The sequence below is a fragment of the Grampus griseus genome (assembly GCF_964374135.1).
Source record: "Grampus griseus genome assembly, chromosome: 1".
NCBI classification, from domain to species: Eukaryota; Metazoa; Chordata; class Mammalia; order Artiodactyla; family Delphinidae; genus Grampus; species Grampus griseus.
The window spans coordinates 175,793,601-175,820,762 of record NC_139017.1 but is presented as its reverse complement, the minus strand read 5'-3'; the positions used below and the strand labels follow the sequence as shown (position 1 = coordinate 175,820,762).

The window sequence follows — 27,162 nt, the reverse complement described above, 5'->3', positions numbered from 1 at the left end:
GGACGCGTAGAAGAGGAGCACTTCCGTCAGACGCACGCACTTCCGGCCTCCTGGAGCCAATGAGGGCGCGGCCGCGGGTGTTACCCTCATTAGCGTCCGGGCTGCGGAGCGTCTCTCGGAGAGCTCGGGCTGGTCCGCCCTGAGGAGGAGGTAAGTTACCTCACAGAGCTCTTGAAAAACCCGTCTCTGGTGGAGTCAGCTCAGGACTGCTTAGGGTCTTTGAGGGTAAGGTACAACTGTCCCTGAAGCTAGGTCACATTCAAGTTTGGAACAGGGAGTCTTGCCCCTTCATTGTTTCTGTTTCTCTCTGTGGAACCGAAAACCTCGGTAAATTTGCCTCTGGAACAAGTGAGTGCACCCTGGGGAAAAAAAATCCTTTTCTAGAGGCTTCTTGGGCTTGGCGGGGCACTTTTCTTTTTTCTGAAATCCGTAATTTCCAAATCTATAAAAGACGAGATCCATGTTCCTGGAAGCGGGACACTCACTCCTCTTGAGAGACTGCTAGCTGTTGGCAACAGTCTAGAAGTTACTCAGAAAATTAAAACATTTTCACATGTTCCCAGCCCATCTCCTTGAAGTCATTAGTCCACAAGACGACATCAGGGTTTACGGCGAAATTGTTTCTCAGATGTTGTCTTTAAAGTTAATTATATTTCAGCCACCCAGGACAAACTTCCAAGATTACCGTAGAACTCCACCAGAATGAATTGTTTGTCCAATCATAGAATGTCTTAATTTATCACCGTAAATTGTTTCTCAGAGTTGCAATTTGCATGTGAAACCACTCTTCTAAGTCCAACTTTAGAGAAGACTGTTGACACACCAGTTGGAATGGTTCCAATAGCCTACCTCGCAAAACGCTTCAGATTCACAGAATTTGCTTTGTAAAAGTAAGTGGCTGTCATGTTAATATAATTAACTCTAATTTTTGACATGTGAATATGTGTGGAAGCGTCAACGTTTTTGTGGAATATCGAACTCTCAATGACAAATAGTTAGGGCCAGTGCCACACAAAGCAAAACTGGAAAATATACTTCTTTCATCATTGGAAGAACTTGCTGAATAAACATTTTCTCACTGTGTTCATCCCCTAATTTTGATGATGATAATAAGGTGTTCTATTTAGGCATTTATGTTGGTTTTAGTGTGTACAGTCTTAGAAGTGGTGGAGGAAAGGCCTCACCATACGTGCGTTGTATTTGCGTGCTGTTTCTCGGTGACACTCTGATTCAGCGGTTCTATGCTGAGAGTGTTCTTACATACCTTTGAGTTCTCTTTAGAGCTAATGGACAATGAAAAAGTATTCCTAGTGCATAGACAAGAGAAATTGGTTTGGGTTCCAGTTCTCAAACAAAAATAGAATACAAGCCTGGAGGGGAAATAGGGAAGAGAAGATGTTGGGAAAAGGTGAATGAATGTTAGGTAGGTAGTCACAGGAGAGAGCATTGGGGAAGAAAACCTCAGAACTGGGAGTCATAACTGGAAAACCAGATAAATACTACTTGGCAGCTGGGAAGGTTTAGGACACCTCAACTTGGACTTGGGATGGGAGTCCAGAGAGCACTAGCTGCTCCAACTAGGTAGGGAATATGCAGGGGCAGATGAAACTTGAGTGGCTAATAAGAAGTACCATGGGGCTTCCCTGGTGGCACAGTGGTTGAGAGTCTGCCTGCTAATGCAGGGGACACAGGTTCGAGCCCTGGTCTGGGAGGATCCCACGTGCCGCGGAGCAACTAGGCCTGTGAGCCGCAACTAGGCCCGTGAGCCACAACTACTGAGCATGCGCGTCTGGAGCCCGTGCTCCGCAACGCGAGAGGCCGCGATAGTGAGGGGCCCGCGCACTGCGATGAAGAGTGGCCCCCGCTTGCCACAACTAGAGAAAGCCCTCGCACAGAAACGAAGACGCAACACAGCAAAAATAAACAAATTAATTAATAAACTCCTACCCCCAACATCTAAAAAAAAAAAGAAGTACCATGAGCCAAAGGCACTCTGAATGCGTGGACCTCTTTCTAATGTCTACGAGTAGATAACGTACCGTTGTAAATCTTGTGTAACGGTTAAGAGCATGAACTTTTAGAGTCAAGGTTGTTACACAGGCTGTGAGATCTTGAACAAGTTAATCAACCTCTTTCAGCTTAAGTTTCCTCATATGCTAGGGAAAAAGAATAATAGTACCTACTTCATTGGAGTGTTGTAAGGATCACGTGAGTGCTTAGTATATTGCTTGGCACACAGGAAGAACTCAACGAATGTTACTGTTATAGTTGTCACCATCATTATAGTTACATTGTATAACTGGATATTTATTTTTGAGAAACAAGCCCATCCAAAGAGAATGGGTGAATGTATTGCCATTCAGTGAAGAGCACAGGAGAAAAAATAAGGATTCCATAGCAGGAACCCTGAAGCTTTCTGCCCTTCTGTTGTCAGTTTCCCCCGCCCCAGGCAACCACTGATCTGTCTTCTGTCATTATAAATTCTTTTCTAGAATTTCATATAACTGGAATCATATAGCGTGTTCTTTTTTGTATCTGGCTTCTTTCACTCAAAATAATGTCTCTTCAGATTCATCCATGTTATTTGTATCAGTAGTTTCTTCCTTTTTATTGCTCAGTAGTATTCCATTATTTGAGCTAATAATAAACTTCATTCATTCATTCATTTCTTGATTAACATTTGAGTTGTTTCCAGCTTTTGGCTATTACGTATAAAGCCAAACCATACAATTCTTTGTGTAGATGTATGTTTTCATTTCTCCTCATTATTTTTAAGCTATGCTCTTAATTTGTACCTAAAATCCTTTCTTAAAAAAAAAAATCCTTTCTTTGTGGCCTCCTTAGGGACTTTTCTCCATGAATTATTAGCTTTCTTGCAGGCTGTGTGGCTTCCTAATTGTGCTTTTCCCTCAACCAACCAACATTCTAATTCTGTTCTTCAAAAAAAAAATCAAATCAAATAAACAGCCTTCTTTTAACCGTGATATCTCCTTGAAGGTAGTCTTTAGTGTCTCTGGGTTTTACTGCCAGGTTCTAGTCTCTCTCTTTTTCTGTCTACCTACTAGATCTCCCTACTCGGATGTCCTGTGTATACCTCAAGTTCAGCAGCACCTTTAAAACCGTAGTGTGTCTCTTTATGCTTTCCCTTCATACCTCCCAACCTGTGCTTCCCCTAATACTCTCTGTTGACTCTCGGCACACCATCTAAGTGGTCTCTTAAGTCAGAAATCTCCCTTCACCTCCTTCCCTGCTCCATTCACTCAGCTCATCTACTTGTAAACCCTTGACACCATCCCTCCTGTTATTACCCTTCATTATCTCTCACCTGGACCAGTGGAGCTTTACAAACTTTAAGATGTATACACATCACCTGGGGATCTTGTTAAGATGCAAATTTTGATTCAGTAGACCTAGGGTAGGGCCTGTGGTTGTGTATTTCTAACCAGTTCCCCGGTGATGCCCACACTGCTGTTGCATTCTGTCTCACTCACTCTCTTGGTAATGTCATCCAGTCTTACGACTTTAAATACCATCTATATGCAGATGACCCCAAATCTAGTAAATCTCTTGTCCTCTCCCCTGACCTGGGCTCTGTTCTGCGTTACCTACTTAACACCACTGTTTGCATATTTAATAGACATCCCAAACTTAACTTCTTTATAAGCTGAACTACTGATCTTCTTCCCTAAACCTATTCCATGACCATCTTTCTCTTCTCAGTTAAAGGTAACTCTAGTTTTTTAGTTGCTTAAGCCAAAAATTTTTGGAGTCATTCTTGACTCCTCTTTCTCTCGCAGCACACATTCCATCCATCAGCAAATCACATTGGCTCTACCTTTATAATATATCTAGAATCGAATGACTTCTCACCACTTCCACTGCTACCACCCTGGTCCATGTCAGCATCATCTCTCACCCGGGTTACAGCAGTACCTTCCCATCTGGTCTCCTTTCTTCCACCCTATTTCCCCCTACATTCTGTTGTCGGCTTTAGCAGCCAGAGAGATCCTTTGAAAATATGTTTGGTCATGTCACTCCTCTGCTCAGAAACCCTGCAGTGGCTCCCTTTTACCGCTGATGACATCTACCAAAACTCCTTCCCTCTGTTAACTCCTGCTCAGCCCTTCTGATCTCGCTGGAGATCCTGGAACTGGGCAGGCCTGCTTCTGCCTCAGGGCTTTTGCATTGTTTCCTTTGCTTAGAACATTTTTCCTTTAGGTGTCTGCATGGCTCACTCCCTTGTCTCCTTTAATTCTTTGCTCAAATGTCACATGGTGAGGCCTTTCCTGACCACCCTATTTAGAATTCCAACACTCCTTATCCTCTTGCCTTACTTTGTTTTACTCATAGCCCCATTATTTAATATGCCATTATACGAATGCATTTTTAAAAAATAAAGTTATTTATTTATTTGTTTTTATTTTTGACTGTTGGGTCTTCGTTGCTGCGCATGGGCTTCCTCTAGTTGCAGTGAGCAGTGGCTTCTCTTGTTGCGGAGCACGGGCTCTAGGCACGTGGGCTTACGTAGTTGTGGCACATGGGCTCAGTAGTTGTGGCTCACGGGCCCTAGAACGCAGGCTCAGTAGTTGCGGCGCATGGGCTTCATTGCTTGCGGCATGTGGGATCTTCCCGGACCAGGGCTCAACCCCACGTCCCCTGCCTTGGCAGGCGGATTCTTAACCACTGTGCCACCAGGGAAGTCCTGAGAATTATTTCTAAAGTGCATTGATATATTACTCCCTATTTAAGCCCTCTAAAACATCCCCATTCCCTACCGGATGAAATCCAAAGTCTGAGCATGGGGACACCCTAAAACAATCTTCCAACAGTTCCATATTAACTTAGAAAAAATTATAGTAAAGTAGAAAAAGGAAGAGAATTCTTTGTGGAATTTTTTGACCTTTCTCCAGTGAAATGTTTAACTATGACATATGTCTAATTAGGAATTCCATTTTTACATATATTTAATTTTAATCTAAGTAGAAAGTATATATTGAAGACTAATGGTATATTGAATATACCCAAGCTTTCAGATTAGATGAGCATTTAGAAATTCAATATTCAATTCAATTCAATTAGTAATTAGAAAGTTTTCACTTCTAGGGTTTAGCAGCTGTGGAAAAAGTAGTGTGAAGACTAACTTTAAATTTTTTTTTTTTTTTTTTTTTTTTTTTGCGGTACGCAGGCCTCTCACTGTTGTGTCCTCTCCTGTTGCGGAGCACAGGCTCCGGACACGCAGGCTCAGTGGCCGTGGCTCACGGGCCCAGCCTCTCCGCGGCATGTGGGATCTTCCCGGACCAGGGCACGAACCCGTGTCCCCTGCATTGGCAGGCGGACTCTCAACCACTGCGCCACCAGGGAAGCCCTGTTTTTTAAATTTTAAATGGAGAGTAGTGGATGTCAAACAGCAAGTATTTTTTTTCTTATAGTAAATTTAATGAGTGTAATGCTTAATGTTTTTATTTTCTCAAACTTCCTTTTACATTCTTCCAGAAAGTTGCTCATAGGTGCACATGCCCAACATTTTGCTTACAACTTCAGAGACTTTGTACCTCTGAAGCCCAGGTCCCAGATTGAGAACCGCTAAAACAAAGCATCCCCCATGAAGTTGCTCAGCAAAAGTTTTCCACTCGGAGCAAACATGGGTTATAGCAGAAAGTGTTGTCAGTCTATGAGGGACGATTGCTGATCATGGCTGTCTAAGTTATGAGGGGCTAAAAAACAGCAGTTTAAAATTTTATACTTTTCACCTGTGTGGAGAAAGAGCATGCTTTGTATTTCATACGATATTGGTAGCATAAAATAAATGTTTCTTAATGAAATTAACTCTGGTGACTTGGTTTTGGAGGAAATGATAAAAGCATAAATGTGCATGAAAATTCAGTTTTATAGGTTATGGGTTAAGGTGCTGGTTAAATTTTGCTTCAAGTTATGCTTATCAATTAAGAAACAGAATTTCGTTTTCTGGAGTTACGTTAAGAATGTTGCATAATTTCAAGACACAGAAGTACCAAGCAGGGACTTCCCTGGTGACGCAGTGGGTTAGACTCCACGCTCCCAATACTGGGGGCCCGGGTTCGACCCCTGGTCAGGGAACTAGGTCCCACATGCATACTGCAACTAAGAGTTCACATGCCAGAACTAAGGGACCCGTGTGCCGCAACTAAGGAGCCCTGGAGCCACAACTAAGGAGCACATGTGCTGCAACTAAGGAGCCTGCAAGCCCACCTGCTGCTACTAAGACCCGGAGCAACCAAATGAATAAATTAGTTTTTTTTTTTTTTTTATTTTTTAATAAATTAGTTTTTAAAAAAAGAAGTACCAAGAAGCCTTGGTCTTAAGAAGCAGCCTCTTGCATTTAGAAAAGTCAGTTAAAAATTTCCAACTAGCGAAAAATGGTTGGATTCTGTATGTATTTTGAAGGTGAAGCCATTAGGACTTCCTGATGGGGTGTGGGAAAAGAAAAACAATGCATTTAGGATGATTTGAGGTACTTGACTGTAGCAACTGGGAGGATGGGTTTGTCATCAGCTGAGATCTTCAAGTAGATCAGGTTTGGGGGTGAGGGGCAAGATAGTTCAGAAAAAAAGAAACTTCTGATAAAAATCCTATCTTGAGATAAGTTGACATTCATCTGACATGTTGATATTTGGTTAATGAGGTCTAGAGAATGTAAAAGGCTGTGTTACTTTTAAATAGTTTCTGTTACCCATAGTAAAAGAATTATTTCAGGGGATTTCACTGTTAACCTATGAGTTACTCGCGTTTCTAACTCCTAAGTTTTAGCGCTATGTCTGGAATGTGAAAGGTGCTCAGAAAATGTCAGTGTGGTGGATGGATAGTGTGTTGGTGGGTAACTTCCCCTGCAGCAAGTATCACCTGAACAGAGAAGCAGATGGAAAACAATCATTCCCATTTGTGAAGATCTGTGTCTGTCATAGATGTGTTGCGAGATGTTTGTATTAAACTTATTCCTTCTGCCAAGAGATACTGTTCTTCCCCTCAAGAAATGGCATTATCTCCACTTACTAAAGACTTTGAGAGCATCTGTGAGTATCTAGCTACTACTTAAAATCCCTCAGAATCTGTGCATACACACAGAACAAGTCAAAAGACAACATCATGCAGGTCAGTTGGCTATTTTCTCTAGACAGCAGTTGACTGTCATGATGCAAGAGATTGGTGTAGCCCAGGTAGGGGAGATCGTGATGAGTTTTACTCTAAAATCTCCCGCTGCACTTTTAAAGAAGTGATAGATTGACCTTGTTCAAATATACACTCTGGATCACTGTGTTCTTTTGAAACTAGACCTTTGTTCATTACTAAGATCTATATTTTTCTTTTTCCTTCTCAATACTTTTATAGTGGCCATCCAGCTGATGCTACTAACTTCACTGAAACAGAAAAGGAGGTTCAGAAAGTCAAAGTACTAATGATCTTGAAAGTATCTAATAGGAGATCCTTACTGGGGCTGAATTTGCTTGTGATATCGACCCAGTGATTTTGGTTGAACGATTCCTTTTTATCCATTGTCAGTGCTCATTAATGTTGTCACCTGACAAATTTCTTCCCAGTGACTGGTTTTGCTGTGCTTCTTGTTGTCGTGGCTCTGATGTTCAGCTGACCCCACTTCATCTAGGAGTGGCAGGGTGGAGATGGTCACATGTTTGCTGGCAGTAGTCAGATGACAAGGCTGCTGGAAAAGGCTTAACCTGCCAAGACATATATCTAAGGCAGGGGACCAGCAAGGCTCAGATGTCAGCTTCAGACTGTTGATTTAGCATCTGGCCTTTGACAGGTTACACTGGCCAGCCAAGTCAGCCCCAGGCTTGAGCAAAACACTGTAGGATAAAGAATGGGATCTAATTAAATGGAGTGGAAATAATGTGAGAAGGATGGCTTTTTATATCCCATTCTAACCCTCTCTGCTTTTTCTTTGCTTTTAAAACTCTGCAGCTTCTTGGAGCTCCTGCCTTAAGAGGAGCTATACATTCCCCTTGCAATGTAAGAATCCTACCTGAGCATTTACTTCCCTTGAAGGACTGGTTAAGCCTTTAAATAGGTATGGGTTACTTGGGAAGTTTTTGCTTACCTGTAGAAACCACGCTGCTTACTGAAAGCATCACAGACAAGTAGTAAAGTTCAGGAGTCCTTTTTTCCTATATTTGGGAGGAAGAAAGAACTGTTAGGAATACTTGTCTTTTAATTGCAATACATATTTTAAATGTTTTTGCTGAAAGGGTTTAAACAAAGGCACCAACTTAGCGGGAGATGGAAAGCTCGCTGCTTAATGTGCCAACCCCGTCCAGCAGTTCCTACCACTGTTGATTAATGTCTTAACTTTTTTTTTTTTAATTCTAGTAAAGCAGACTTCACTCTACAAAAAGAAAAATCTCTCATGGAATTTTTAAACTTTCCCTGTTGAAATGTTTTAACTGTGATGTGTCTACTGAGGAGTTCTATCTCTCCATCTCTATTCCTAGTGTAAGTAGAAAATAAATGTTGAGGACTAATGGTGCATTGTATACAGCCAAGCTTTCAGGTTAGGATGAGCCTTTGGAAATTCAGTATTTAAGAACGTACACAGTCGGTTGCCAAAAATGTTAACACTACTGTGCAGACTCCTTCACTGAAGGACCCCACACCAAATACAGAAAACATCCTCTTTAGTGCCTGTGGGACCGGTTCCATCTGAGTAAGCAGCACGGTAAAACCTAAAAGGACAGCAGAACAGCCTCAGTTTACTGGGTTGAATTATCTCAGAAATACATTTCTCTTTTTTTTTTATTGAAGTATAGTTGATTTACAATGTCTTGTTAATTTCTACTGTATAGCAAAGTGAGTCAGTTATACATATATTTGTTTCAAGTTCTTTTCCATTATGGTTTATCACAGGATATTGATTATAGTTCCTTGTTGTTGATCCATCCTATATATAATAGTTTGCATCTGCTAACCCCAAACTCCCAATCCTTCCCTCCCCCACTCCCCCTTCTCCTTGGCAACCACAAGTCTGTTCTGTATGTCTGTGAGCCTGTTTCTGTTTTGTAGATACACTCATTTGTATCATATTTTAGATTCCACATATAAGTGATATCATATAGTTGCTGCAAAATGGCATTATTTCATTCAGAAGTATACTCTTGAATGCAGACCCTAAATAGAAGGTGTTTCCTCATGTATCTATTGTGGAACAAAAGTGCTCAAAACCTAGCCAGGCTAAGGTTTTCCTTTGATCGAGGTCATGTGCTTACTATCGGCAATGCTAGTGATAATAACTGTGACAGTTTTTTTTTTAATTCCCCCATTATTTCATTTAAACCTTACAGCAAAACTGTGAAGCAGGTATTTTTATCTCCATTTTAGAAATGAGGGCAAGGAAGGTCAGAGAGAAGAAGTAGCTCCTGCTGTTGTGGGATTACTGTTTGAGCTGGCCTCCCACCAGGGAATTCTCTGGAGGCTCTTTCTAGAACCATGTTACGGCATCCAATAACTTTTTTCACTTTATAAAAATTCAGACATAGTCTTAATTTAAAGTTCACGTCACTCTTAAAAGTACATACAAAGGAAAGTATGAGTAAAATATCCTAGTTTAAGGTGTTCCTAAAACTTCAGCGCATTTCAGAGTCCAACCCTGCTGTATCAGTTTTTGACTTCAATTAGTTGAGGTCCCTGTTTTTCTACCTATATCATCTCCTTAGTAACTATTTATTGAATGAGTGGATAAATCTGATATTTTTATAACTGTAAAGAATTTTATAACATCAAAACAAAACATTAGTATTTAATTTAATTTGGGTTCATATTCAAGTTGTAGGATGACTAAAAGAGATTCTAAGGAACTTTTTAAGAATTCACTTCAGGGACTTCCCTGGCGGTCCAGTGGTTAAGATTCTGTACTTCCACTGCAGTGGGGCACGGGTTCGATCCCTGGTTGGGGTACTAAGATCCCGCCTGCCGTGTGGCATGGCCAAAAACTAAAACCAAAAAGAAGAATTCCCTTCACCTGAATTCTAAATGTGAATTTCTTCTTAGGTTTCGGTCTTTGAGCTCTTGAAGAGCAAGAAGTCCTATTCTACCCGTTTTTATTCTAGTAGTGTCTGGCAAATAGTAGACACTTAAAAGTGCCTGACAGAATGACTGCACACTTACCAATTGTGAAGGAAGTAAAGATGATATTACCAACCAGGTTGGTGAGGAGAGGTTGACTGCAGTATCGAGAAGATCTGGGCCTAAAAATCAATACCCTGGGTCATACATAAATTGATTACTTATTAGAAGAAATCCACGCTGTTAGTGTAACACCAGAAGGCCCTGATCCTTGAATTCTAATTGTGGCACTAGGTTCATTTGGCTCCAGGCAACTCACTCCTCTTAAGAACCTTGGTTACTTTACTGTGACTGCAAATTAATTAATGCTAGCATTAATAAAAATGTTATTAAGAGTTACTAATATCTTAATTGGTGGACAAATAATGTTTACCATTTTTCTAATTCATGTTAATTTGATATTTTGGTGAAAAAGCATTTTGTGGAAATTCTGGAGTAAGGAAATATGCCCTACCACACACACACCTCTTACAGCAGAAGCCGGCAAGTTTGAGTTAGGCTAATTACAAGGAGTGTCACGGTTTCCATTCCTTCCCCATCACTTAAGTTTTCAGATTTTTTTTTAGGATTTTTAGAACTGCAGTTGATTTTGAATGTATCAAATTGCATTTGCCTCGTTTGCCCGAAAAAGGTATGAACTGCCTTTTTCAGCCAAAACTACTTTCCAGCATAGAATCTGAAATAACAGGTCAGGTCATAATCTGGTTGAGTGTGCCTGTGTCACCCTCAGCCTTGCAGAAGTTAGCTAATGCTAGGCTGTTGGGACTGCTCTCTAGGGAATTTATAAATTGAAACGTCGGTGCTCTCGTTGTTTCCCATTTGACGACTTCTTATACTAGAAGAAATAACTGTTGACTAAAAGTTAAACTCAATCTGCCCAAATCCCAGCTCTCCTGGCTGTACTGAGATTTTTGACTCTTCGAAGAGGTGAAACAGGTGACTACCATTGATAATAGGGGCAAAACAATGGGGCAGGCTGCAATTAAACACATAACAGGAATGGCAGAGGGCACCCGAGCCATCTCCACAGGTAAGACGTGCATGCTGAGCTGCCAGGGGAGGGGGTTGGCTGGAGAAAGAACTTACTTCAGCAGAACATAGAACTGGAGGGTCAGAATGGTGATCCCAAACAGGAACACTGTCACTTGGCTGCATGGGACACAGTGAGTTACATGATACATTACTTTTTCAGTGATAAAATGCCTTCAAGAAACCAAATTCAAGTTCTGTTTCACGAGAATGTTACATCAAACCACAGAAATAAAAGTTTTAAACATAGCAAAGATGAACTAAGATCCATCCCATTACAGCAAAATTATGTCTAATAATACTTTAGTAAGAATAATAGTAACCATTTATTGAGCTCCTACTATATCACTGTGATTACTGGTCTCTAAGGAATCTTGAGAACCTTGCTTTCTTATTTATTTGTTTATTTATTTAGTTATTGTGGCTGTGCTGGGTCTTAGTTGCGGCATGCGGGATCTTTAGTTGCAGCATGTGAACTCTTAGTTGCAGCATGTGGGATCTAGTTCCCTGACCAGGATCGAACCTGGGCACCCTGCATTGGGAGCATGGAGCCTTAGCCACTGGACCACCAGAGAAGTCCCTGAGAACCTTCGTTTCTTTACCATGGCTGTAAGTTAATGCCATAAGACAACCCACAAGCAATAGTAAGAATTATTAATATTCATAATTAGTAGACAAATGTGTCACATTTTTTATTCACTTTCTCATTTAATATGCACACAATCCTATGAAATGGGACTGTGGTTTCCCATTTTATAAATGAGGAAACCGAGGCTCAGAAACATTAAATGTCTAGTCTGAGGACAAACACCTAGTAGTAGCGAGCAGTAGAGCTACAGCAGAGGGTGAGCTACAGCATGGTTAGGACCCTGTGGCCCTGTACTGTGCTCGCTCTCCCCCCAGCCAGGTGGTTCACACTGAGTGAGTTAACGTACTTACCACAACTTACACAACCAAATGAGGTCTGTGGTTACCGCTCAATTTTGAAATTCTTTTGAGATTACACTTACATAGTTTCCACACATGTAGGAAAATCTTATTCCTTAACTAATAGTTCTACCTCTTTACTGTAAACTGTTATTCACCTTCATTTATTTTATTAATTGGATTTAGCACCGAATGACTTTAGGGTACTTGTAGAAATTAAATCTCCCCTCCAAAGACAAAGATTTACCCCCAGTGAAGGTACTCAAAACAAAAAGCAATTTCAAAATATACCCCCAGGGCTTCCCTGGTGGTGCAGTGGTTGAGAGTCCGCCTGCCAATTCAGGGGACGTGGGTTCGTGCCCCAGTCCGGGAGGATCCCACATGCCGCGGAGCGGCTGGGCCTGTGAGCCATGGCCGCTGAGCCTGCGCATCTGGAGCCTGTGCTCCGCAACGGGAGAGGTCACAACAGTGAGAGGCCTGCGTACCGCAAAAAAAAAAAAATATATATGTATATATATACCCCCAGACTAAAGCAATGGCACATTGTTAGAACTAGAATATGGTTACATGTTTAAGGTTACTATTTTAAAAGGAATAGTGTCCCTTTAGAGGTGTAAATCTGAGAAGTTGTCAAGTCAATTGCATTAACAGTCGGTCAAAATAGATTTAATTATATTGAGCGTTCTGAAGTGTGACAAGAAAAGCCAAACAGTTTTTTTTTTAAGTTAATGTTTTAAAAACTGACTTAATGTTTACAAAATGTTTCATTAATGTTTACACATCAATGTTTTTGAAACTTAAAGTCAGTGATTTTAAAGTTGAAAATAAATTTTACTTCAACCTCAGGACAGCCTCAGGAAGAAATGAACTTTTTGCCACAGTGGGCTGACGAGGGGCACTTACAGCCTGAGCTGATGAGATCTTGGCAGCCAGCAGTGCAAGTGATAGGCTGTATGAGCCAGACAGAAGTGAATCATGGTGGCCCTGGTCCTTGAGCACCTGGAGCAAAAGGCAAGGAAGACCCAGAACAGTCCCGTTAGAGCTTCCAAACCTCCTCTACACTCATTCTTCACCTGCCGAGGCCCCCTTCCCTCCACACGAACCCTTCGGGGATTCGGAGGAAGTACTCTCCAATGGAGAGGGGCAGATCCTTGTTCTTTGAAAGCCACTCTAAGCTATGATAGATAGAAGCTCGCTGTAACCGAATTCTTCTATGGCTTTGAGGATCTAAAGTCTAAAGCTGGCTGTGTTAACAGTGAATTAATAGAACTGAGCTGGATATTTGAGACAGGTCATGAATGTGAAAAGAGAGAAAGCTTCCTTTAAGCTGAGAGATCAGCTTCCCCCAACCCCTTCCCCACCCCTTCCCTTGGGGAGGACCTGGAAACCTGAGCTCGCCCCCAAGGTCAGGGAGGGGCTTCAAGCTCTTTGTTCCATCCTTCCCTGCACAGCCAGCAGCTCCCAGGGGATCTGCACCTCCTGCTCTCAAGCTTACTGTTCTTCAGCTCACAGCTTAGTCCCCCTGGGGAGTGGTACCTGAAACTTGAGATGGGTGGGGCTGGAACTGACGCTGGACTCCAGCTGAATCAGGCCCCTCCACCACGGTCCTTGAGAGCATGCTCAGTAGCTGGCCAGATACCCTGATTTCCCTGTGGGCCCAGGGCCACTCCATAATACCACAGGTACTTTGCATGGGAATTGGGGGGGCAGATAAGGAGTGGGAGGGGGGGAACAAGCCCCAAGTGAATCCTGGTATCATCCTTGGGATGATAATTGAAAGGTAGGACATTTAAATCATTCTAACCAGTGAACTCATTTTTTTAATGCTGTGTGGAGCATTATTGACTCTTCTCTCCTTTATTTCCTATTAACAATTAGCAGTGTCCCTGTGATCCCTGCCACTGTTTGGAGTAGACCTCAAGTATTTATTGAATAAATGTTTCGTAATTTCCATTCCCACTGGCTGTACTTAAATTGAAGCTTTCATTACTTTGTAACTGGCCTTCCTATCGTTTTGCCCCTTCCAGTTAATCCAATAGCATCACCATCATCAGTATTATCACTTTCCTCACAAATAACAGCTATCATTTATTTGGTAGCTGTTTGACAATGCATCAGGCACTGTCATAAGCACTTTGCCGTAACATATCATGATCTCTATTTTACAGTTGAGGAAACTTAAGACACAGAATTAAGTGATCAGGTCAAGATCATACAACCATATAAGGATTTTTAAACACTCATGTCACCTTATTTTTCTAGAGCATTGTTTTTCTAGAGCATTGTTTTTCTAGAACCCTGTTGTCACTCCATTGCTCAGAAACCGTCAAAGTTTCCTGTTGTCTAAGGAACTGAAGTTCACATTCCGCAACTCCTCAGCCGGAAGGGCTCATTTCCAATCTACACACCTCCAATTTATCTCGAATTTTTCTTTTTGGTGAGAGAGAACCTAGGAGTCAGGAAACCTAAATTCTAGCCCTGGTTCTGCCACTCACTAACTTTGTCTCACGCGAGCATAAAATCTGAGCAAAAGTAAGTTGGTCAGACTAACAATTGGGTCTGAACACAATTGGGCTACAAATAAATGGTCCTGATACAGGTCTTCTGAGTGTTGGCAAGGCTTACAGGTACACAGTGAGGTGTTTTATAGCCTTAATTTCCAACTCATTCTCAACTTATTATTTCTTCGAGATGTTTGTAATAGTGAAAAATTAGATAAATCTAAATGACCAATGATAGATGATTAACTAGAAAAACTAAATATCTAACAATAGGTTATTATTCGGAACAAACTAAATGTCTTTGGCCATTTTTTGTTCTTTTATGGTGAGAATTAAATTATAATGTGCATGAAAAGTAGTTTGTAATTTAGAAAGTATCATATAAATGTTAGTTTACTTTTTTTTTTTTTTGGCCGCGCCATGAGGCTTGTGGGATCATAGTTCCCTGACCAGGGATTGAACCCATGTCCTCAGCAGTGAGAGCTCAGAGTCCTAACCACTGGACTGCCAGGGAATTCCCAAATGTTGGTTTCTTTATTGTCATTCGTTATGTTTCAACTTTAATTATAAAAATACTTCAGACTCTACAGGTGATTCCCTAAAAGTTCCCAAAACACTTTGAGCAATTTGGCATCCGGGGAACTCCTGAAAGTATTTTATTTATTGATAGTTAATAGGGAGTGTTTATTAAAGAAATAATTAGAACTGAGTGCTTTGAGTTGGAGATAGACAGCTTCACTGAGTCCCAGCACAGTGAATGAAAAAGACCCCCACTATGCTGCATCATTATGGCATTTGGGATAAAAAGAACATGCTTCAGATCTTCCAAAAAGACAAAGCAGGTTACATGAAAAGGAACAAGAATCAGAATAGCACCAGACTTTCAACAGCAGTGTTCGGTGCCAGAAAACAATGAAGAATGCATTCATAATTTTAAAAGAAAATTGCAGCCTAGAATTCTCTCAGTTAAGGAAGAATAAAGACATTTATTTTATCTCCCATTTGCCCTTTATTATGAAGCTATTTGAGGATATGCTCCAGAAAAATTAGGAAGAAAAACAAGAAAGACAATGACATGGTTCTAAGAAATAGGGGATCTCCCTTAGGAGAGAGGTGAAATGTCATATTTCAGAATGACAGATGCACAATGGGTTAGAGATTTTCAGCCCAGATTAGAGAAAGAATTTCAGGAAAAAAGCCTCCATGAAAAAACAGATTCAGTAGAGTAATAATAGTTGATTGAACCATTTGAAATAAATTTTTTTTGAAGATCAAAAAGAGTTGAGGGACTTTCCTGGTGGCGCAGTGGTTAAGAATCCACCTGCCAATGCAGGGGACAAGGGTTCAATCCCTGGTCCGGGAAGATCCCATATGCCACGGAGCAACTAAGCCCGTGTGCCACAACTCCTGAGCCTGTGCTCTAGAGCCCGTGAGCCACAACTACTGAAGCCTCTGCGTCTAGAATCTGTGCTCCGCAACAAGAGAAGCCACCGCAATGAGAAGCCCGTGCACCGCAACAAAGAGTAGCCCCCTCTTGCTGCAACTAGAGAAAGCCCGCGTGTAGCAATGAAGACCCAACGCAGCCATAAATAAATAAATAAATAATTTTTTTAAAAAAAGGAGTTGAATTACAGCAACATGATATGCAACATAAATGATTGCTATATTCATAGTGTGTTTGTTACTTGCCAAAAGCAGCTTTATGTAGCATATGTGTATTGTCTCATTTAATTCTCACGATAATCATGAGGTAGGTAATATTATTTTCTCTGTTTTAAGACAGAAAAACTGGGGCAAAAGGAAGGTTAGGTTGCCCAAGGTCATCCAGCTCATGTAAGTATTGGAGCTGTGGTTTGAACCTGGACAGCCTGATTTCAGAGCAGGGGTTTGTAGCTGTTATGCTATATAGGCAGGAGGTTGGAGGATACTTTTTTTATGGACGCTGACGAATCCCAGGAGAAAGACCTGTAATACAGCCAAGTTACCATACAATGAAACCCACTATGCAGAAGCCCTACCTACCCACTTAGAACTTCCTATCAGCTCTTTGAAGGCAATATAAAATGTATCATTAATATTGGTAGAGAAATAAGAGAGCGTAATGCATTGGTGAAACAAGAACAGAATACCATAAAAAGGAACATTCAGAGGACAAAGGTCTAAAACATTGAGTATTGGGAATTCCCTGGCAGTCCAGTGGTTAGGACTCAGCACTTTCACTGCCGAGGGCCCAGGTTCGATTCCTGGTCGGGGAACTAAGATACTGAAAACCTTGAGATGTGGCCCAAAGGAAAAAAAAAAAAAAAACTGAGTATAATAGCAGAAATGAAAACCTCAATAGGTGGATTGGAGGATGAATTTGAGGATATTTAGAAATTAGAGCATGAAGGTAAGAGATGGAAAAGAGAAGAGAAAGGGCAAGAAAATTGGAAGACCAGTCCCGGTGCTTCAGCTCTAACTCTTAGGCATTTCCAAAGAGAACAGAGAAAATGGAAGGTAGAAAATCATCCATGAAATAACTCAAGGACATTTTATAGAACTGCAGGTTATGAGTTCTGAGATTGAAAGGGCCTGCTCAGGGCCCAGCACAATAGATGAAAATAGAGCCACACTGGAGAACATCACTGTAAAATTTCAGAACATTTGGGGACAGAGTTCTCGTAAGCTTCAAGGGAGAAATAATATAAGCCACATTAAAAGGATCAGAATTACTGGAAGTGACTTTGGATTTCTCACTGTTAGCACTGCAGTCTAGAAGCAATGCCTTCAGAATTGTGGGAGAAGGTGACTTTCAGCATAGACTAGAGATTCTCTCTATCTCTCCCCCCTATACATAATCTATGAGGATTAGCTCTCATACACCCTCACGACTCTCTCCCAAACTTCCCAAGTATATAACCTGAGTGTAATGGGGGTGTATGAGCTAATTTTCTTTGATCATGAGAGAAAGTAAATAGACACTCTTTGAATAAATTAAGAAATAATATTATAAGCACATAATATAGAATTACGATAGATTCGACCAGAAGAAATAGCTGAAAAAGTTAAAAGTGGTCACCTCTTAGGGACTTGGTTGGAGGGGTTGGTGGGTGAGATATGGCCAATGACTGTTGCTTCCATTATGGGCCTTTTGTCACCCTACGATTTCAAATCTATATACGTGAATTCGTTTAATTAAAAAAATTTTTTTTAATTTGTTTAATTTATTTTTTGGCTGCGTTGGGTCTTCGTTGCTGCCCACGGGCTTTCTATAGTTGCAGTGAGCGGGGGCTACTCTTCATTGCGGTGCGCGGGCTTCTCATTGTGGTGGCTTCTCTTTTTGCGGAGCACGGGCTCTAGGCGCGTGGGCTTCAGTAGTTGCAGCATGTGGGCTCAATAGTTGTGGCTCGTGGGCTCTAGGTGCGTGGACTTCAGTAGTTGCGGCACACAGGTTCGGTAGTTGTGGCTCATGGGCTCTAGAGCGCATACTCAGTAGTTGTGGCGCATGGGCTTAGTTGCTCCGCAGCATGTGGGATCTTCCCAGACCAGGGCTCGAACCTGCATTGGCAGGTGGATTCTTAACCACTGCGCCACCAGGGAAGCCCTAATAAAAAATTTTTAATAAAATTTTAAACTCAGTTGCCTTGCATTACTTCATTAGGGTTATGGAAGGATCAAATGGAATAACTGATATGGAAAAGAGTTTGTCCGTTGTAAACTGTTACTCAGTTGAAAGTGATAACATGACCGTGTTGACTAAGAGGCAAAATACGGTTTTGAAGGACGGGTTGTTGGGGAGTTATATTTGGTGGATGATAATGTCATTGTATCTGTTAACCCGGCCACAATAGTGCAGTTGCAAAACAAACATTCATTTTTGCTCATGAGTCTAGGCTCAGCTTGTGGGTTTGCTGATCTGATCCAGGCTCAGCTAATCTCACCTGGACTTGCTCGTGCATCTAAGCAGATTGTCTGGGGTTTGGATGGTATAGGATGGCCTCAACCACATAGCTGATGGTCAGCTGTCTGTCAGCCGGAGTACCAGCTCTCTCCTGCAAGTTCTGTCATCCTCCAGCAGGCTAGCCTGGGTTTGTTTTCAGGTCAGGGGCAGGAGTCCAAAAGAGAGTGGGAGTGTACAACACCTCGAAGGCCTAGGCTCAGAATGGGAACACTTTCCCATGTGCCACATTGTTTGGGCCAAAGCAAGTCACAAAGGGTGCGAAGGAGATTCCATCCCTTTATGGTAAGAGCTGCAAATTCACATTGAAAAGGAAGGATGGAGAAAAGGGGCCATTTTTGCAATTCACCCAGCATAGTCAGTGAAGCTAACTATTTATTCCACCTCTTTGGAATGAGAACATGGAAAGACATCAGAAGCCCTGTAACTGAACTTACTTTCTTTTTCCTTTGTAGACAATAAGAGAGGTGTCAGAGTTTTCCATTTAGATCTACAACTTCAAATTCTCAGCATGGAAAACTCAGAGAAGACAGAAGTGGTTCTCCTTGCTTGTGGTTCCTTTAATCCTATCACCAATATGCACCTCAGGCTGTTTGAGCTGGCCAGGGACTACATGAATGGAACAGGTAGGAAGAGTAGCCAAAAGCAATGATGGGGTTCAGGATGCACTGCCCTACAATACAGCACTTTGGCATATTGGATATTTTAAGCGGAAGGACTTTGATAAAACAGCAGAGGCAGGAAGGTCACTCTGGCCTCCTCCCTCCACCCCTCTTCCCTGAAGCAGATCGTAAAACGTTCACGTGAGAGGTGCTCTCCCTAAACCCGGAGAAAAGGAGCATCCTTATCTCTGAAGACAAAGGGAAGTCAAGCAAACATTCTTTGGTAAATTCCCCTGAGTTTTCTACACTTACCTTGTACTCTTTGCCCTATCGTATTCCGCCATGACTGTTTACCCTTCATCTAATCTAGCATAAAAATACAGTAAGTCCCTTATATAGAACAAGTTCCGTTCCAAGAGTGAGTTCATAAGTCCAATTTGTTTGTAAGTTCAACAGAGTTAGCCTAGGTACCCAACTAGCACAATTGGCTATATAGTACTGTACTGTAATGGGTTTATAATACTTTTCACACAAATAATACATAAAAAACAAGCAAACACAAAAAATAAAACATTTTTAATCTTACAGTACAGTACCTTGAAAAGTACAGTAGTACAGGACAACAGCTGGCATACAGGGGCTGGCATCGAGTGAACAGGCAAGAAGAGTTACTGACTGGAGGAGGGAGAGGAGGTGGGAGATGGTAGAGCTGAAGGATCGTCAGCAACAGGAGACGGAGGGCGAGCTGCAATGTCACTCACGCCTGACGCTGATGGCACAGGTTCTGGTTCCTTGGTTCCTTGTTGGATTCAATTCCATCTACCGTCTTGAAAAAACAATCTAGGTAGTAGCTCTTTTTTTCTCATCATAGATGACTTGGTAGCCCTGGATTGCATTCTGAACGGCTGCTGCAACCTTCGTGTACCGTTCTATGTTCAGGTCCTATGCCTCAATAACTAACAGTGCCGCCTCAAATAAAGAAAATCCCCTTGCCATTTCCTGAGTCGTGAATCTCTTCAGTTACTTCTTCCTCTCCTCTCTCTTTGTCCTTTCTCTGGGCCTCCAATTCCATCACAGCTTCATTAGTAAGCTCCTTGTGTTGCACAGCAAGGAGTTCAGTGAAGTCGTCCTCTTGCAAATCTAGCTAGAAATAAAGATACTATACTACTGTACCCTTACAGTACTGTACAGTAAAGTACACAAAAGCACAACCACTTGTAGAGGATGCGGTGCACGTGACAGTGTACGCCAGACATGTTAACTAACTTATGTGATTGGACATGCGAACACACGTTCGCATCTTTGAAAGTTCGCAACTCGAAGGTTCATATGTAGGGGACTTACTGTACTTAGGTGTAACTGTTTCTTGGAGTCTTCATTTCCTTATGAAGGCTCCCGTGTCACATAAATCTTACATTATGTAAATTTGTATGCTTTTCTCCTGTTAATCTATCTTTGTCAGTTTCACACCCCGCCAGGGACCCTAAGAGGGTCGAGGAAAACTTTTTCTCCCCTACATACACACAGATTTATTTTGTTTTGTTACATAAGTGATCATGCTGTGTGCTGATAGGTGGATGGGTGTCCAAACTCACTAATGATCAGGGAACTAAAATAAAAAATGAGATATATTCTTCCCATCACATTGACACAAGTTTTGAAACTTGATAATGTCAAATACCAGGTGTTGGGAAGGAATGGGCTCCTGTGTATACAAATAGATTAAGGCTTTTTACAAGGCAGTTTGGCAACATCCATCAAAATGTAAGCTGCTGAGGCATGGGGAGTCCGTGTTTGAGGGGTACAGAAATTTCACTTGGGGAAGTTGAAAGAGTTCTGGAGATGGACAGTGGTGATGGTCGTGCAACATGTCACAGTACTGTACACTTAAAATAGCTTAAATGGTAAATTTTATGTATATTTTACCACAATTAAAAGTAAATAAATAAACCTGGATCCCTGTGGAAAAAGGAGGAGGGGGGAAATCTGTGATTATGAAACCATATTGCTGATATTTCCTGTGCATAAAATCTAATTTGTTATAATACCTCATATCAAATCTGCTTCTTTACCCAGGGAAATATGAAGTTATCAAAGGCATAATTTCTCCCGTCGGCGATGCATATAAGAAGAAAGGACTCATCTCTGCCCACCACCGAGTTATCATGGCAGAACTCGCCACCAAGAACTCCAAATGGTTGGAAGTTGATACATGGGAAAGTCTTCAACAGGATTGGATAGAGACTGCCACGGTGCTAAGGTATCCATGGTGCAGTCAGCTTTGCCATGCCATTGCTGTGTGAGGTTATCACATGGTAACAGGGTGTGGGTGGTGCTCAGCCTTTATGGCTGTCACTGTGTTTTGAGATGTTGCACACTTGTTAATCCCTATTAAAGAATAGAGGAAGCACACCTGGCCTGTCTGTGCCCCAAGTGAGAAAGGTAAAGTTGTAAGATGATGTTAACTGTGGTCAGTCTTCTTAAGTATAAAAGAGAGAGGCAGGTAATTTAAGGAAGAGAAGCCATGATGCTTGATCACGGAGAGAGCTGGTTTTGGGAGCTGCTTCCCTGACAGCATATGGGGGTTGTCACAAATCGCCATGCTCAGAACGCTGAAACAGCTCCAGTTTAAGGGTTCAGAAACCAGAGTGAGTAACATCTAATTATTGCTGAATGTTCTCTTGAGCATAAAACACCAGGACTTTTGGAAAAACCTGTCTAATGTCTGTTCTTAGGGTTCGAACCTTCTGGTTCTAACCATATCAGTTAGGCTTATGACAGGAAATAGAAACCACTCTGAGCATTTTAAGCAGAAAGGGATTTTAGGTGCTCATGCAGAAATGTTGAAAGGGCTGGAAGAGTAGAAGTGGTGGCTTGTTTCAAGGTCATGCCTCCTTAACTGCAGTTGGAGTCAGGAAACTGTTCCTGCTTCTGCTGCCAACGATGCTGCTCTTAAACTGTCCCAGTCTATAGGGTCTGGCCACCACGCTGACATGGTAAGAGATTACTTGTCGGGGTCCAGTATATACTTGTTTGCTTTTTATGTATTATTTGTGTGAAAAGTATTATAAACCTATTACAGTACAGTACTATATAGCCGATTGTGTTAGTTGGGTACCTAGGCTAACTTCGTTGGACTTAAGAACAACAAAGTCCAACTTTGTTGGACTTATGAACGTGCTCTCAGAAGGGACCTCATTGGTATTTAGGGGACTTACTTTCTGTAATCAATGTTAATGCTTGTTTTTATGACACAGACACATACAGCTTAGAATAGTAATAGCTACCATTTGCTGTGCTCCCAGGATTTTCCTTGCTTTCCATTCTTGACAGCCAGAGCCCAGGGCTGCCATGCCATATCCTAGCCAGCATCCGTTCTGACCCAGCAGTACTATGTGTTCGAAGGCATCCATTCTGAGTAGTTGGGCATCGTACCTGTGGTTAAATGTGTTTAACAGCTCCCAACCTTTAACATTGCATCAGAGGCTCTTAGGCATCTCCAGAGGGATGACGTTTCGGTTGAGCATAGTGAGAAAGAGAAATGTTCTATTGCTTTGTTGCTTTATAGACACCATCAAGAGAAGCTGGAAGCCAGTAGCTGTGATCAGCAGCAGGGCTCACCTGTACTGGAAAGGCCTGGACGGAAGAGGAAGTGGGCTGAACAAAGACAAGATTGTAGTCAAAAGAAATCACTGGAGCAAACAAAAACAAAAGGTCTGTATGTTTTGCCAGGACTTACCAATGATAGCTGATAAGACTCTGGAGCTGAGCAAGCCCCCTTTGTATTTTACTTTCATATTCAGTATGTGTGGGTGCCTGGAAAATGCCCCTTGTTAGTTTTCTTTTCTTTTTTTTTTTCCCCTTTTGCTGCACTGCACAGCTTGCGGGATCTCAGTTCCCCGACCAGGGATTGAACTCAGGCCATGGCATTGGAAACCCGGAATCCTAACCACCAGGCCACCAGGGAATTCCCCACCCCTTGTTAGTTTTATGATGGAAGGAGGGGAGAGTCAGAGGCACCCTGAGCTTATTTATCCTGCAGGAGGTCAACCTTAACTTTTGAGGGATCCTGGATCTCTTTTTAGAGAATCTGAATGTGATAGAAACTATGAACCCTCTAGCCAGAAGAACACACATACGCATTCATTTTGATGCAGAGCGTTATTAAAAAGGCAAACCCTGGGACTTCCCTGGTGGCGCAGTGGTTAAGACTCTGCACTCCTAATGCAGGGGGCCTGGGTTCGATCCCTGGTCCAGGAACTAGATCCCAGATGCATGCCGCAACTAAGAGTTTGTATGCCACAACTAAGGAGCCTGCAAGCTGCAGCGAAGAAGCCCGCCTGCCACAACTAAGACCCGACACGACCAAATAAATAAATAAATATTTTTTTAAAAAAAGAAAAAAAGGCAAACCCTGAAGCTCTGTTTTCTTCTTCTTCCCAGGTGTGCCAAAGGTGAAGTTGCTGTGTGGAGCAGATCTCTTGGAGTCCTTTGGTGTGCCCAATCTGTGGAAGTGTGAGGATATCACCAAAATCGTGGGAGACTATGGGCTTATATGTATTACTCGGGCTGGAAATGATGCTCAGAAATTCATCTATGAATCCGACGTGCTGTGGAAACACCAGAACAACATTCACCTGGTGAATGAATGGGTCACCAATGACATCTCATCCACAAAGATCCGGCGAGCCCTCAGAAGGGGCCAGAGCATTCGCTACTTGGTACCAGACCTTGTCCAGGAATATATTGAGAAGCATAGTTTGTATAGCTCTGAGAGTGAGGAGAGGAATGTTGGGGTGATCCTAGCTCCTTTGCAGAGAAAAACTGCAGAAGCTGACACATGAGAAATTCTCCAGCATGGTATTGTGGACTTTCCTTTTGGGAATTTGAAACAGTGTGGGTGTTAGTAAATGGGGGAAGGAATTGTGATCCTCTTTAATAAATTAAAGTTTAAAAGGTTGGTAAAAATCAGTAGTAATTTAAAATCAGGTTTATCTTTATCAGAAGTTACTAAGGTGAATGATTTCAATTTTTTTTTAGGAATATACAAATCCCTTTATCTTTATTTTTTATTATTATTATAAATTTATTTATTTATCTTTGGCTGCATTGGGTCTTCGTTGCTGTGCACGGGCTTTCTCTAGTTGCGTCGAGCTGGGGCTACTCTACGTTGCGGTGCGTGGGCTTCTCATTGTGGTGGCTTCTCGTTGCAGAGCACGGGCTCTAGGCGTGTGGGCTTCAGCAGTTGTGGCACGTGGGCTTCAGCAGTTGTGGCTCGCGGGCTCTAGAGCGTAGGCTTCAGTAGTTGTGGCACGTGGGCTTAGTTGCTCTGCGGCATGTGGGATCTTCCCCGACCAGGGCTCGAACCGTGTCCCCTGCATTGGCAGGTGGGCTCTTAACCACTGCGCCACCAGGGAAGCCCCTCTTTATCTTTAAAACAAGGGATGTGTAGCAGAGCTAATTGTAGCAGAACGCTCAAGCGAACTAACTACAGAAAGAATTCAAAAAAGACATCCTGGCTTTACCACAGAAAGGGAAGTAAAGTGTGAAAAGTAAAGAGACCATTTAAGATCCTAATTTTAGTTACGAAAGGAACGAACATTTTATGCATGCCTTTTTTCCTGGGCAGCGCTCACTCAGGGTGGCCGAAGAATTCTTAAAATAGTGATCTTGTAAAATGCATCACTGATCAGTCATCTCCAGCTGTGCAAAATACCGGCTGTGAAGTCCTGGCAGAAACTACGCCAGGAGCTGGTTCTCTCCAGCACACATCAGAAGGCCAGTGAAGCTTTGCTAGGCACGCTTAACTGCAGCCCCACCTGTAGAGGCAGGGAGAGGGGTCCGAGCCCTGGAATGTTTAGAAAGGTACACGGGTGTTTCTGATGCCCACGAGAGGCAGGGAGCCTCTGCCTTCCCCACGTTATGCACAGATTCTCTTAGCACAGCCCTGTTGTGGCTCCTGGTCCAGCCCTGGCCATCTGCCATCTCTGTATAGAAGGGATGTCGTGCTAACCTGACGCAGAGAGAACCACAGAGAATGAGAGATCTCACTCAAGGATTTTGTGAGGTGTGAATGCTCTTAGCCTTTACTGGTAGCTTAATCAGATGGTGAAAGGACACGAGAAATGCCGCACTGGACCAGCCCAGCAGTTCCTCTTTCTTTTTGTGGCTGCGTTGGGTCTTCGTTGCTGTGCGCGGGCTTTCTCTAGTTGCAGCGGAGCGGGGGCTACTCTTCATTGTGGTGCGCGGGCTTCTCATTGTGGTGGCTTCTCTTGTTGCGGAGCACGGGCTCTAGCCGCGCAGACTTCAGTAGTTGTGGTATGTGGGCTCAGTAGTTGCGGCACACAGGCTGTAGAGCACCGGCTCAGTAGTTGTGCCGCATGGGCTTAGTTGCTCCGTGGCATGTAGGATCTTCCCGGACCAGGGCTCGAACCCGTGTCCCCTGCATTGGCAGGCAGATTCTCAACCACTGCACCACCAGGAAAGCCCCCCAGCAGTTCCTTTAGCTCAGAATTTTGGTTCCTGATGAGTGGCTTGTGGAAGAAATCTCCACAGCCTCAATCTAAAACTCTCGAGTTTCTGAAGACCCCTGCTGGTTCTATTCCAGCCCACTGTGAACCTGCCATTTGTGGATTTAAGCAGAAAAAGAGTCTGTTTTCTTATACTTTTTCTCTTCTTGTCCTTTTGTAGGAACTTTACCCAAAGTAGAACACTCAAATAATAATTGAAGTCATAACGTTATGTTAAAAACACAAACTTGTTATATGGTTTGCTACTGATTAAAATTTTGTGGAAGTTTTACCAATTAATAAAACAAAAAGACCAGAAATAGCTTTTTCTAGAATAGTTTTATGGTTCATGAAAATCACTCTGTGATAGAAAGAGGACTAAAGTTAAATTTCTAATGAAAGTAGAATAGGGACTTCCCTGGTGGCACAGTGGTTAAGAATCCACCTGCCAATGCAGGGGACACGGGTTCGAGCCCTGGTCTGGGAAGATCCCACATGCCGCGGAGCAACTAAGCCCGTGCGCCACAACTACTGAGCCCTCGTGCCACAACTATTGAAGCCCGTGTGCCCTAGAGCCCGTGCTCCACAACAAGAGAAGCCACCGCAGTGAGAAGCCCGTGCATGGCAGTGAAGAGTAGCCCCCGTTCGCCGCAACTAGAGAAAGCCCACGCGCAGCAACAAGGACCTGACGCAGCCCCCCAAAATAATAATAATAATTTTAAAAGAAGAAAGTAGAATAATTTACCTTTACATACCTACATCTAATAATTTACATTTCATACCTACACCACTCTAAAGGATTTATACCTCTGTAGGAGAAAAAAATGTACTTATACCTGTGCAGTTAGATAGTCAGATCTGAAGCCACCATTTAAAAAAGGAAAATGTTAAATAAACTTGGCAAATGTAAATTCTACAGCTCGTGGCTTATTCTTATAAAGTCAACAGGCCGACTTCTCAAAGACGGAGGAGAGCAAAGCCTGGCACCCAATAGCTTCAGTCTCTTATCTGCTGAACAAATGCAAGGTTATAATCTCAGATTGTAGAGATGAGGATCATTCTTCCACTCCTCAGCTTTTCGGAGTTTAAGAATTGTAGCAGTACTGAAAAATAACAATCTAGAAACAGATGAAGTTATCAAAATGTAACTTTGATTTCTTCTCCTGGAAAACTACACTTAGTTTATATGAACTGTGTGTGGACTGCAGGAAGTTTCCAGTGCTAGAAACTTCTTTTCTACTTTGATGCCTTCCTGCCTAGAAGTGCTCACAGTCTGCTTAGCTGTGAGTATATTGACCTCAGGGCCCACTGGGTAAGGCATGTGGGGACCCTCCCAGGAGACCTGGTAACAGTGAAATGATCCTATTGTTGTGCTATTTATGGATCAACAACTTTGTACATGGAAGGAGCTGCTTGCCTTTTTGTCCCAGTACCAGGATGCTGCTAATGCCACAAGGTAATAACATAGTTTAGGGTATCCTTAAGGACAGAACTTCCTCTTTGGATAATGAAATAAGACAATGAATTTCACAAGGGAATAAATATCA

General features: G+C 42.3%; 1 protein-coding gene and 1 pseudogene across 4 annotated transcripts; one reads left to right on the top strand and one right to left on the bottom strand.

The window, feature by feature from the left end:
• The first annotated feature begins 104 nt into the window (after window positions 1-104).
• On the top strand, window positions 105-24,379 carry NMNAT1 (nicotinamide nucleotide adenylyltransferase 1). Of its 3 annotated transcripts, XM_082647515.1 has the most exons (7): window positions 108-150; window positions 761-890; window positions 8,362-8,484; window positions 18,960-19,130; window positions 21,183-21,366; window positions 22,675-22,820; window positions 23,550-24,379. In XM_082647515.1, exons 4-7 carry the CDS (start codon window positions 19,016-19,018, stop codon window positions 23,948-23,950), a joined length of 846 nt encoding a protein of 281 aa, XP_082503641.1. In that variant the 5' UTR covers window positions 108-150; window positions 761-890; window positions 8,362-8,484; window positions 18,960-19,015; the 3' UTR covers window positions 23,951-24,379. The 3 variants fall into 3 exon arrangements, with proteins under 3 accessions (XP_082503642.1, XP_082503641.1, XP_082503640.1); XM_082647514.1 differs by lacking the exon at window positions 8,362-8,484 and having other exon boundaries at window positions 23,550-24,378; XM_082647516.1 differs by lacking the exons at window positions 761-890; window positions 8,362-8,484 and having other exon boundaries at window positions 105-150.
• Window positions 7,752-13,043, bottom strand: LOC309836552 (annotated as a pseudogene). Its single transcript has 6 exons — window positions 12,970-13,043; window positions 11,197-11,259; window positions 10,153-10,232; window positions 8,584-8,714; window positions 8,093-8,159; window positions 7,752-7,841 (listed from the first exon to the last, which is right to left on the bottom strand). The product of its transcript is annotated as an uncharacterized misc_RNA (transcript).
• Window positions 24,380-27,162: the final 2,783 nt, after the last annotated feature.